The 12,821-nt window shown below is 37.4% G+C and overlaps 1 protein-coding gene across 8 annotated transcripts in view; it reads left to right on the top strand.

Annotated features, from left to right (window-relative positions):
* FBXO4 (F-box protein 4) overlaps nt 1-12,821 on the top strand; it is a 435,787-nt gene that overhangs the window by 109,039 nt on the left and 313,927 nt on the right. Inside the window, exon 7 of one of the 8 annotated variants that reach the window (XM_082454531.1) lies at nt 11,373-12,644. The exons of the other annotated variants lie outside the window; for them this stretch is intronic. Coding sequence (XP_082310657.1) covers nt 11,373-11,469 — 97 coding nt within the window. The 3' untranslated portion in view covers nt 11,470-12,644. Of the gene's footprint in view, nt 1-11,372; nt 12,645-12,821 lie in introns of those variants that run through there. 8 annotated transcript variants of the gene reach the window in all.

Genomic DNA, 12,821 nt, shown 5'->3' with positions numbered 1-12,821 from the left:
CATATCAGATAAAATAGACTTTAAAATAAAGAATGTTACAAGAGACAAGGAAGGACACTACATAATAATTGAGGGATCAATCCAAGAAGAAGATATAACAATTATAAATATTTATGCACCCAGCATAGGAGCACCTCAATACATAAGGCAACTGCTAACAAGTATAAAAGAGGGAAAAAAAGGAAATCGACAGTAGCACAATAATAGTGGGGGATATTAACACCTCACCAACACCAATGAACAGAATAGAAAGGAAGAAGAAAAAGGAAGAATTAGGGATGGTTTTTAATATGAGCACCCAAGTAGATCACAGTGCCATTTACAAAAGTTGGGGAGACTAAGTGGTATGACGTAGTTTATTTTTATTTATTTATATATTTATTTATTTGTTTAAACATATTTATCGGAGTATAATTGCTTTACAATGGTGTTAGCTTCTGCTTTATAACAAAGTGAATCAGCTATACATATACATATATCCCCATATCTCCTCCCTCTTGCGTCTCCCTCCCACCCCTCTAGGTGGTCACAAAGCATTGAGCTGATCTCCCTGTGCTATGTGGCTGCTTCCCACTAGCTATCTATTTTACATTTGGTAGTATATATAAGTCCATGACACTCTCTCACTTTGTCCCAGCTTACCCTTCCCTCTCCCCGTGTCCTCAAGTCCATTCTCTACATCTGCGTCTTTATTCCTGTCCTGCCCCTAGGTTCTTCATAACCTTTTTTTTTTTTAGTTTCCACATATATGTGTTAGCATACAGTATTTGTTTTTCTGACTTACTTCACTCTGTAGGACAGAATCTCGGGCCTTACACCTCACTACAAAAAAATAAATTTCGTTTCTTTTTACGGCTGAGTAATATTCCATTGTATATATGTGCCACATCTTCTTTATCCATTTATCTATTGATGGACACTTAGGTTGCTTCCATATCTTGGCTATTGTAAATAGAGCTGCAGTGAACATTGTGGTACATGACTCTTTTTGAATTATGGTTTTCTCAGGGTATATGCCCACTAGTGGGATTGCCAGGTCGTATGGTAGTTCTATTTTTAGTTTTTGAAGGAACTTCCATACTGTTCTCCATAGTGGCTGTATCAATTTACATTCCCACCAACAGTGCAAGAGGGTTCCCTTTTCTCCACACCCTCTCCAGCATTTATTGTTTGTAGATTTTTTGATGATGGCCATTCTGACTGGTGTGAAGTGATACCTCATTGTCATTTTGATTTGCATTTCTCTAATGAGTAGTGTTGTTGAGCCTTCTTTCATGTGTTTGTTGGCAATCTGTATCTTTTCTTTGGAGAAATGTCTATTCAGGTCTTCTGCCCATTTTTGGATTGGGTTGTTTGTTTTTTTGTTATTGAGCTGCATGAGCTGCTTGTAAATTTTGGAGATTAATCCTTTGTTGCTTCATTAGCAAATATTTTATCCCATTTTAGGGGTTGTCTTTTTGTCTTGTTTATGGTTTCCTTTGCTGTGCAAAAGCTTTTAAGTTTCATTAGGTCCCATTTGTTTATTTTTGTTTTTATTTCCATTTCTCTAGGAGATGGGTCAAAAAGGATCTTGCTTTGATTTATGTCATAGAGTGTTCTGCCTATGTTTTCCTCTAAGAGTTTGATAGCGTCTGGCCTTACATTTAGGTCTTTAATCCATTTTGAGTTTATTTTTGTGTATGGTGTTAGGGAGTGTTCTAATTTCATCCATTACATGTAGCTGTCCTGTTTTCCCAGCACCACTTATTGAAGAGGCTGTCTTTTCTCCATTGTATATTCTTGCCTCCTTTATCAAAAATAAGGTGACCATATGTGTGTGGGTTTATCTCTGGACTTTCTATCCTGTTCCATTGATGTATATTTCTGTTTTTGTGCCAGTACCATACTGTCTTGATTACTGTAGCTTTGTAGTATAGCCTGAAGTCCAGGAGCCTGCTTCCTCCAGCTCTGTTTTACTTTCTCAAGATTGCTTTGGCTATTTGGGGTCTTTTGTGTTTCCATACAAATTGTGAAATTTTTCGTTCTAGTTCTGTAAAAAATGCCATTGGTAGTTTGATAGGGATTGCATTGAATCTGTAGATTGCTTTGTGTAGTATAGTCATTTTCACAATGTTGATTCTTCCAATCCAAGAACATGGTATATCTCTCCATCTGTTTGTATTGTTTTTAATCTCTTTCATCAGTGTCTTATAGTTTTCTGCATACAGGTCTTTTGTCTCCTTATGTAGGTTTATTCCTAGATATTTTATTCTTTTTTTTGCAATGGTAAATGGGAGTGTTTCCTTAATTTCTTTTAGATTTTTCATCATTAGTGTATAGGAATGCAAGAGATTTCTCTGCATTAATTTAGTACCCTGCTACTTTACCAAATTCTTTGATTAGTTCTAGTAGTTTTCTGGTAGCATCTTTAGGATTCTCTATGTATAATATCATGTCATCTGCAAACAGTGACAGCTTTACTTCTTCTTTCCTGATTTGGATTCCTTTTATTTATTTTTCTTCTCTGATTGCTGTGGCTAAAATTTCAAAAACTATGTTGAAATATAGTGGTGAGAATGGGCAACCTTGTCTTGTTCCTGATCTTAGTGGAAATAGTTTCAGTTTTTCACGATTGAAGAGGATGTTGGCTGTGGGTTTGTCATATATGGCCTTTATTATGTTGAGGTAATTTCCCTGTATGCCTACTTTCTGGAGGGTTTTTATCATAAATGGGTGTTGAATTTTTTATGACTTAGTTTAGGGTAGGAAATAGAGTGGAATCTAGAATTCTATTTTAGAGGCGTTAAGTTTGTAATGCTTGTTACACATGCAAGCTGGAAGCTGGCTTTATGAGACTATACCTCAGTCAAGAAGTCATGATTAGAGTTAAAAAATTTGGAGTAATCAACATGAAGACAGTTCTCCAAGCCACGGATTAAGCTTATCATTTAGAATTGTGGCAATAACTACCAGAAAATTAAAAGCAGAATTAGTAAAAATTATTTTCTCCAGTGAAAGAGAGTGGGGTTTGTGGGATTGGGTGGGACACTTTAACTTTTTATTTGGTACTGTGTAATTTTTTGTGCGTATTTTAGTTTCATACATATATTTTTAAAAGAAACAGAATGTGAAAGAACAGCAATTGAGAAAGAATAGAATGGGACACAAAAATCAGATAAAAACATATGCTTTGGTGTATTAATTTCACTCTTTTCCTATGTTGATGTAAATCATCATGCTGGTGGTGGGAGCCACTTATTTCAGAAGGACAAACTAGATTATTTGGTTTTAACAAAAGCTAAAGAAAACTCATAGATATTTTAGTATTCAGTACCCTATAATTAGCAAGTTGGTTTCTTTCACAGTCTGGGTTAATTTTGGAAACACTTTGGCTACATCTTTCTGTACAAGCAATTTTTGTTTAGCTTTTAAATGATCTCAGTGACACAAAAGGTTTAAATGAATTCTGTGGGGGCTTGGGTCCACTGTGTGCTTCAGACTGTCTCAATACACTCTCCTTAAATGCCCTTCCTTTACCTTCTTATAGTGACTCCCCCAAACCCTCTGGAACTTCTAAGTAGATGGTTGTAGTCTTTTGGGAAGAAAGAAAAGTGATATCTGAGGGAATACCTCAATTATAAATATGGAATTAGCTGATTTTATTATTGAGCACAGCAAATACCGAAATGCTTGCAGGTAGCCAGAAAGCAGTTACAAAGCTGTAGAGGATTTTTAGCTCTGTTTTTTTTTTTTTTAAAGGTATTTTATTTTTTTAATTTTTAAATTTTTTTTCACACACACACACACACTATATTTTATTTTTACAAGAGATAAATAGACTGACACCAAGCATTGTACATGGATGACCACAACAAAAGCAACAATGATTGCAATTACCAAACATGAAACACACTCATACTATGTCATAATATTGACATTCAGTCCAGTAATCCTCCACTGTAACAGCTCCTTTACTTTGCAGTGAAAATTGATTTGTATATTCTTTGCCTCTGAGTCCTTGTGGGATTTTTTTTTTTTTTAATTCAGACAGAAAGTCACAAAAATTATACTCATCCTCATCAGTTCACTCAGTCCCATGTAATTAATTTTTTTTTCATCTTGATCTTTTGTTAGCACTTTTATGAGTTCATCAGTTTTTCATTAGAGTTCTGAAAATGCTTATTCATTCAGTTCAGCAGTACAGTCAGTTACCAGAAACCTGTACTTGTCAGAGTCTTTTCCATGAATTTCTTGAAGATGAAACCCTTTTATAGGAACATATTTGCAAAAGCATCAGAGTACACCCAGAACTGTCTGTAAATGACAAAAGACTTAAAAATGACCACAGTTAAAGATTTGATGAAAGTTCATATTAATGCAGTTGACAAGAAAATTAGTTATTTCTGAGATATACATTTTAAAGTAATAACTAGGATTATTACTTATAACATTATACCAGAACATATAAGATTTTTAGAAATTTCATGTAATGTCTGAAACATTTATATTAACATATTTCCATACATATTTCCATACAAATACAAATATAAGATTTTTAGAAATTTCATGTAATGTCTGAAACATTTATATTAACATATTTCCATACAAATAACCCAATGAAAGTTTAGTATTAGTTATTTTGTTTGTTTGTTTTTTTATACTGCAGGTTCTTATTAGGCATCAATTTTATACACATCAGTGTATACATGTCAATCCCAATCGCCCAATTCAGCACACCACCATCCCCACCCCACCACAGTTTTCCCCCCTTGGTGTCCATATGTCCATTCTCTACATCTGTGTCTCAACTTCTGCCCTGCAAACCGGCTCATCTGTACCATTTTTCTAGGTTCCACATACATGCATTAATATACGATATTTGTTTTTCTCTTTTTGACTTACTTCACTCTGTATGACAGTCTCTAGATCCATCCACGTCTCAACAAATGACTCAATTTCGTTCCCTTTTATGGCTGAGTAATATTCCATTGTATATATGTACCACAACTTCTTTATCCATTCGTCTGTTGATGGGCATTTACGTTGCTTCCATGACCTGGCTATTGTAAATAGTGCTGCAATGAACATTCGGATGCATGTGTCTTTTTGAATTACGGTTTTCTCTGGGTATATGCCCAGTAGTGGGATTGCTGGGTCATATGGTAATTCTATTTTTAGTTTTTTAAGGAACCTCCATATTGTTCTCCATAGTGGCTGTATCAATTTACATTCCCACCAACAGTGCAAGAGGGTTCCCTTTTCTCCACACCCTCTCCAGCATTTGTTGTTTGTAGATTTTCTGATGATGCCCATTCTAACAGGAGTGAGGTGATACCTCATTGTAGTTTTGATTTGCATTTCTCTAATAATTAGTGATGTTGAGCATCTTTTCATGTGCTTCGTGGCCGTCTGTATGTCTTCTTTGGAGAAATGTCTATTTAGGTCTTCTGCCCATTTTTGGATTGAGGTGTTTGTTTCTTTAATATTGAGCTGAATGAGCTGTTTATATATTTTGGAGATTAATCCTTTGTCCGTTGATTCATTTGCAAATATTTTCTCCCATTCTGAGGGATGTCTTTTTGTCTTGTTTATGGTTTCCTTTGCTGTGCAAAAGCTTTGAAGTTTCATTAGGTCCCACTTGTTTATTTTTGTTTTTATTTCCATTACTCTAGGAGGTGGATCAAAAAAGATCTTGCTGTGATTTATGTCAAAGAGTGTTCTTCCTATGTTTTCCTCTAAGAGTTTTATAGTGTCCAGTCTTATATTTAGGTCTCTAATCCATCTTGAGTTTATTTTTGTGTATGGTGTTAGGGAGTATTCTAATTTCATTCTTTTACATGTAGCTGTCCAGTTTTCCCAGCACCACTTATTGAAGAGACTGTCTTTTCTCCATTGTATATCTTTGCCTCCTTTGTCACAGATTTGTTGACCATAGGTGCGTGGGTTAATCTCTGGGCTTTCTATCTTGTTCCATTGATCTATGTTTCTGTTTTTGTGCCAGTACCATATTGTCTTGATTACTGTAGCTTTGTAGTATAGTCTGAAGTCAGGGAGTCTGATTCCTCCAGCTCCGTTTTTTTGCCTCAAGACTGCTTTGGCTATTCGGGGTCTTTTGTGTCTCCATACAAATTTTAAGATGATTTGTTCTAGCTCTGTAAAAAATGCCATTGGTAATTTGATAGGGATTGCACTGAATCTGTAGATTGCTTTGGGTAGTATACTCATTTTCACAATGTTGATTCTTCCAATCCAAGAACATGGTATATCTCTCCATCTGTTGGTATCATCTTTAATTTCTTTCGTCAGTGTCTTATAGTTTTCTGCATACAGGTCTTTTGTTTCCCTAGGTAGGTTTATTCCTAGGTATTTTATTCTTTTTGTTGCAATGGTAAATGGGAGTGTTTCCATAATTTCTCTTTCAGGTTTTTCATCATTAGTGTATAGGAATGCAAGAGATTTCTGTGCATTAATTTTGTATCCTGCAACTTTACCATATTCATTAATTAGCTCTAGCAGTTTTCTGGTGGCAGTTTTAGGATTCTCTATGTATAGTATCATGTCATCCGCAAACAGTGACAGTTTTACTTCTTCTTTTCCAATTTGTATTCCTTTTATTTCTTTTTCTTCTCTGATTGCCGTGGCAAGGACTTCCAGAACTATGTTGAATAATAGTGGTGAGAGTGGACATCCTTGTCTCGTTCCTGGTCTTAGAGGAAATGCTTTCAGTTTTTCACCATTGAGAATGATGTTTGCTGTGGGTTTGTTATATATGGCCTTTATTATGTTGAGGTAGGTTCCCTCTATGCCCAGTTTCTGGAGAGTTGTTATCAGAAATGGGTGTTGAATTTTGTCAAAAGCTTTTTCTGCATCTATTGAGATGATCATATGGTTTTTATTCTTCAATTTGTTATTATGGTGTATCACATTGTTTGATTTGCGTATATTGAAGAATCCTTGCATCCCTGGGACAAATCCCACTTGATCATGGTGTATGATCCTTTTAATGTGTTGTTGGATTCTGTTTGCTAGTATTTTGTTGAGGATTTTTGCATCTATATTCATCAGTGATATTGGTCTGTAATTTTCTTTTTTTGTAGTGTCTTTGTCTGGTTTTGGTATCAGGGTGATGGTGGCCTCATAGAATGAGTTTGGGAGTGTTCCTTCCTCTGCAAATTTTTGGAAGAGTTTGAGAAGGATAGGTGTTAGCTCTTCTCTAAATGTTTGATAGAATTCACCTGTGAAGCCGTCTGGTCCTGGACTTTTGTTTGTTGGAAGAGTTTTAATCACAGTTTCAATTTCAGTGCTTGTGATTGGTCTGTTCATATTTTCTGTTTCTTCCTGGTTCAGTCTTGGAAGGTTATACCTTTCTAAGAATTTGTCCATTTCTTCCAGGTTGTCCATTTTATTGGCATAAAGTTGCTTGTAGTAGTCTCTTAGGATGCTTTGTATTTCTGCGGTGTCTGTTGTAACTTCTCCTTTTTCATTTCTGATTTTATTGATTTGAGTCCTCTCCCTATTTTTCTTGATGAGTCTGGCTAATGGCTTATCAATTTTGTTTATCTTGTCAAAGAACCAACTTTTAGTTTTATTGATCTTTGCTATTGTTTTCTTTGTTTCTATTTCATTTATTTCTGCTCTGATCTTTATTATTTCTTTCCTTCTGCTAACTTTGGGTTTTGTTTGTTCTTCTTTCTCTAGTTTCTTTAGGTGTAAGGTTAGATTGTTTACTTGAGATTTTTCTTGTTTCTTTAGGTAGGCTTGTATAGCTATAAACTTCCCTCTTAGAACTGCTTTCGCTGCATCCCATAGGTTTTGGGTCGTCGTGTTTTCATTGTCATTTGTCTCTAGGTATTTTTTGATTTCCTCTTTGATTTCTTCGTGATCTCTTGGTTATTTAGTAACGTATTGTTTAGCCTCCATGTGTTTGTCTTTTTTACGTTTTTTTCCCTGTAATTCATTTCTAATCTCATAGCATTGTGGTCAGAAAAGATGCTTGATATGATTTCAATTTTCTTAAATTTACTGAGGCTTGATTTGTGACCCAAGATGTGATCTATCCTGGAGAATGTTCCGTGCGCACTTGAGAAGAACGTGTAATCTGCTGTTTTTGGGTGGAATGTCCTATATATATCAATTAAATCTATCTGGTCTATTGTGTCATTTAAAGCTTCTGTTTCCTTATTTATTTTCATTTTGGATGATCTGTCCATTGGTGTAAGTGAGGTGTTAAAGTCCCCTACTATGATTGTGTTACTGTTGATTTCCTCTTTTATAGCTGTTAGCAGTTGCCTTATGTATTGAAGTGCTCCTATGTTGGGTGCATATATATTTATAATTGTTATATCTTCTTCTTGGATTGATCCCTTGATCATTATGTAGTGTCCTTCCTTGTCTCTTGTAACATTCTTTATTTTAAAGTCTATTTTATCTGATATGAGTATAGCTACTCCAGCTTTCTTTTGATTTCCATTTGCATGGAATATCTTTTTCCATCCCCTCACGTTCAGTCTGTATGTGTCCCTAGGTCTAAAGTGGGTCTCTTGTAGACAGCATATATATGGGTCTTGTGTTTGTATCCATTCAGCCAGTCTATGTCTTTTGGTTGGGGCATTTAATCCATTCACGTTTAAGGTAATTATCGATATGTATGTTCCTATGACCATTTTCTTAATTGTTTTGGGTTTGTTTTTGTAGGTCCTTTTCTTCTCTTGTGTTTCCCACTTAGAGAAGTTCCTTTAGCATTTGTTGTAGAGCTGGTTTGGTGGTGCTGAATTCTCTTAGCTTTTGCTTGTCTGTAAAGCTTCTGATTTCTCCATCAAATCTAAATGAGATCCTTGCCGGGTAGAGTAATCTTGGTTGTAGGTTCTTCCCTTTCGTCACTTTAAGTATATCATGCCACTCCCTTCTGGCTTGCAGAGTTTCTGCTGAGAAATCAGCTGTTAACCTTATGGGAGTTCCCTTGTATGTTATTTGTCATTTTTCCCTTGCTGCTTTCAATAATTTTTCTTTGTCTTTAGTTTTTGCCACTTTGATTACTATGTGTCTCAGCGTGTTTCTCCTTGGGTTTATCCTGTATGGGACTCTCTGCGCTTCCTGGACTTGGGTGGCTATTTCCTTTCCCATGTCAGGGAAGTTTTCGACTATAATCTCTTCAAATATTTTCTCTGGTCCTTTCTCTCTCTCTTCTCCTTCTGGGACCCCTATAATGTGAATGTTGTTGCATTTAATGTTGTCCCAGAGGTCTCTTAGGCTGTCTTCATTTCTTTTCATTCTTTTTTCTTTAGTCTGTTCCGCAGCAGTGAATTCCACCATTCTGTCTTCCAGGTCACTTATCCGTTCTTCTGCCTCAGTTATTCTGCTATTGATTCCTTCTAGTGTAGTTTTCATTTCAGTTATTGTATTGGTCATCTCTGTTTGTTTGTTCTTTAATTCTTCTAGGTCTTTGTTAAACATTTCTTGCATCTTCTCAATCTTTGCCTCCATTCTTATTCCGAGGTCCTGGATCATCTTCACTATCATTATTCTGAATTCTTTTTCTGGAAGGTTGCCTATCTCCACTTCATTTAGTTGTTTTTCTGGGGTTTTTTCTTGTTCCTTCATCTGGTACATAGCCCTCTGCCTTTTCATCTTGTCTATCTTTCTGTAACTGTGGTTTTTGGTCCACAGGCTGCAGGATTGTAGTTTTTCTTGCTTCTGCTGTCTGCCCTCTGGTGGTTGAGGCTATCTAAGAGGCTTGATGGGAGGCTCTGGTGGTGGGTAGAGCTGACTGTTGCTGTGGTGGTCAGAGCTCAGTAAAACCTTAATCCACTTGACTGTTGATGGGTGAGGCTGGGTTCCCTCCCTGTTGGTTGTTTTGCCTGAGGCAACCCAACACTGGAGCCTACCCGTGCTCTTTGGTGGGGTTAATGGCAGACTCTGGGAGGGCTCACGCCAAGGAGAACTTCCCAGAACCTCGGCTGCCAGTGTCCTTATCCCCACGGTGAAACAGAGCCACCACTTGCCTCTGCAGGAGACCCCCCAACACCAGCAGGTAGGTCTGGTTCAGTCTCCCCCAGGGTCACTGCTCCTTCCCCTGGGTCCCGATGCACACATTACTTTGTGTGTGCCGTCCAAGAGTGGGGTCTCTGTTTCCCCCAGTCCTGTCGAAGTCCTGTAATCAATTCCCACTAGGCTTCAAAGTCTGATTCTCTAGGAATTCCTCCTCCCATTGCCGGACCCCCAGGTTGGGAAGCCTGACGTGGGGCTCAGAACCTTCACTCCAGTGGGTGGACTTCTGTGGTATAAGTGTTCGCCAGTCTGTGAGTTACCCACCCAGCAGTTATGGGATTTGATTTTACTCTGATTGCGCCCCTCCTACCGTCTCACTGTGGCTTCTCCTCTGTCCTTGGACGTGGGGTATCCTCCTTGGTGAAGTCCAGGGTCTTCCTGTCAATGATTGTCCAGCAACCAGTTGTGATTCCGGTGCTCTCGCAAGAGGGAGTGAGAGCACGTCCTTCTACTCCGCCATCTTGGTTAATCTTACATGGCAAAAGGGTTAGCTCTGTTTATAAAGAATTAAAGCTATAGCTTTTACACATAATCCTACTTTTAGTAACAATCAGCTAGTATTCAATTTGCCTCAGCAGTTACATTGAGTTTACTCTGACGTCCTGTAGTTCATAATTCTTTATCATGTTTACTCTGACATTGTTTTTTTCATAATTCTTTATCAGATATTTTTCTGACATCCTGTTTTTCATAATTCTTCATCAGTACATCCTACGGTTGTCCCTGACAGCAAATCTTACACATATGATTAGTCACATCCTTCAGTATTCCTCAGTGAGCTTAGATTGTTCTGTTTACCCACACAGAAAAGCATGGGGGTAGCTGGGGAATAAAACCACACAGTCTTCTGACACCCCCCAGAATGTTTTGGGCCATTGGGATGGGATAGCTAAACTGTGAATGGTATGGGAGTGTGTGGATGAGGGAGAGGAGAGAAGCTCAGGTTATTTGGATATTCTACTTTTAGTTTCTCCATGAGAAGAACATAAGCAAGCAAACAAGACTCAGATTATTTTGCAAGTAGATAATTAAAAACAAATACCGGATTTAAAAAATGAAATATAGATGTCAATTTCCATAATGGTATCCAAGTAACTGCCAATATCAAGTATAAATATAACAAACTTCGATCTTCTTATCTATACAGTAAGTGCCCTACATATAAACCTTCAAGTTCCAAACTTTCAAAGATGCAAATGTGCATTTGCATGTCCAATTATGTAAGTTAGTTCACGTGTCTGGCACATATTGTCACATGTGTGCATCACCTACAAGTGGTTGTGCTTTTGTGTACTTTACAGTACAGTACTGTATATAGTACAGTAGTGCAGTATCTTTATTTCAAGCCCAGGATGTGCAGAAGCAAGCATAAAAGCAGTGGTGATGAGAAAAAAGCTGTGGCACAGAGAAAGGACGAAGAGAGACAAAAGGAAGAAGAAGTAACTGAGGAACCAAAGAGATTCACGATGCAGGAAATGGCAAGGGAATTTTCTTTATTTGAGGAGGCACTGTTAGTTTTTGAGGAAGAGGACCCAAATGTAGAACGGTACACAAAGTTTGCAGCAGCCGTTCAGAATGCAGTCGGGTTCTTCCGTGTCATCTATGACGAGAAAAAAAGTACTACTACCCAGACATCACTGGATTGTTTTTTCAAGAGGGTAGACAGAATTGAATCCAGCAAGGAACCAGAATCTGTGCCATCAACGTCAGGTGTGAGTGAAATTGCACCTTGCCCTCCGTCTCCTATTGCTGACGATCCTTCAGCTCTACCATCTCCCACCTCCTCTCCCTCCTCCAGTCAGTAACTCTTCTTGCCTGTTCACTCGATTCCAGCCCCTGTATGCCAACTGTTGTACTGTACTACTGTACTTTTCAAGGTACTGTACTGTAAGATTAACAATGTTTTCTTTATTTTTTGTTTTTGTTTGTTTTTTATGTATTATTTTTGTGAAAAGTATTATAAACCTATTACTATAGCCGATAGTATATAGCCAATTGTGTTAGTTGGGTACTATAACTAACAGTACTATATGGCCGATTGTGTTAGTTGGGTACCTAGGCTAACTTTGTTGGACTTACAAACAAACTGGACTTACGAATGTGCTGTTGGAATGGAACTCGTTTGTATGTAGGGGACTTACTGTACTTTCAGATCCATTGTCTGAATTTGAATGTCTTCCCAGCTTTATTTCCCTATAGTAGTGATTTGGCGCTGTGGAGAGAGGAGGAGAGCATGAACCCACATTGTAGGACCACATAGCTGAATATCTTAAGGGACTTTTCAGAGTTTCAGACATCTTCCTAGAAATTGTCATACTAGGATTGAGTTTTATAGTTCATAGATGGTATGTATAGTATTAGATGTAGTATACACCTCAAATATTTTGCGCTAATAAACCCATGGAAAAGGTTGAGATCAATTTTTATAAGGTAATCTGCTATTTTATAGCATTTCTGTTACTTTTGAGGATAACCCCCCTCCAATTCCTGTGTACCTCTTCTCCACAGACATCACAGGATGTGGGCACCTGCTGAGGGCAGAAGAAATTATAACAGCCTCATCCCTCTGGGTCCAGTAGTTAGTTCATTTGGGTACAAGATCTATATTAAGCCAGTTATTCTTCCCTGAATTGACATTCAGGTGCTGTGAGAAAGAAGTACTTTCTTTCCATGGACTTTCTAAGCTAAGTGTTTATGAATATGGTAATGTCAGTGGCCATTTTTGCCATCAGGCATAGATAGCGAATTTACAGATTGAAGTCAGACCACAGAGAGGAGCAAAGTGGAGAGATGGA

This window comes from Balaenoptera physalus (assembly GCF_965194825.1).
Source record: "Balaenoptera physalus genome assembly, chromosome: 3".
Classification (NCBI taxonomy): domain Eukaryota; kingdom Metazoa; phylum Chordata; class Mammalia; order Artiodactyla; family Balaenopteridae; genus Balaenoptera; species Balaenoptera physalus.
This window is presented reverse-complemented; position numbering and strand designations above follow the sequence as displayed.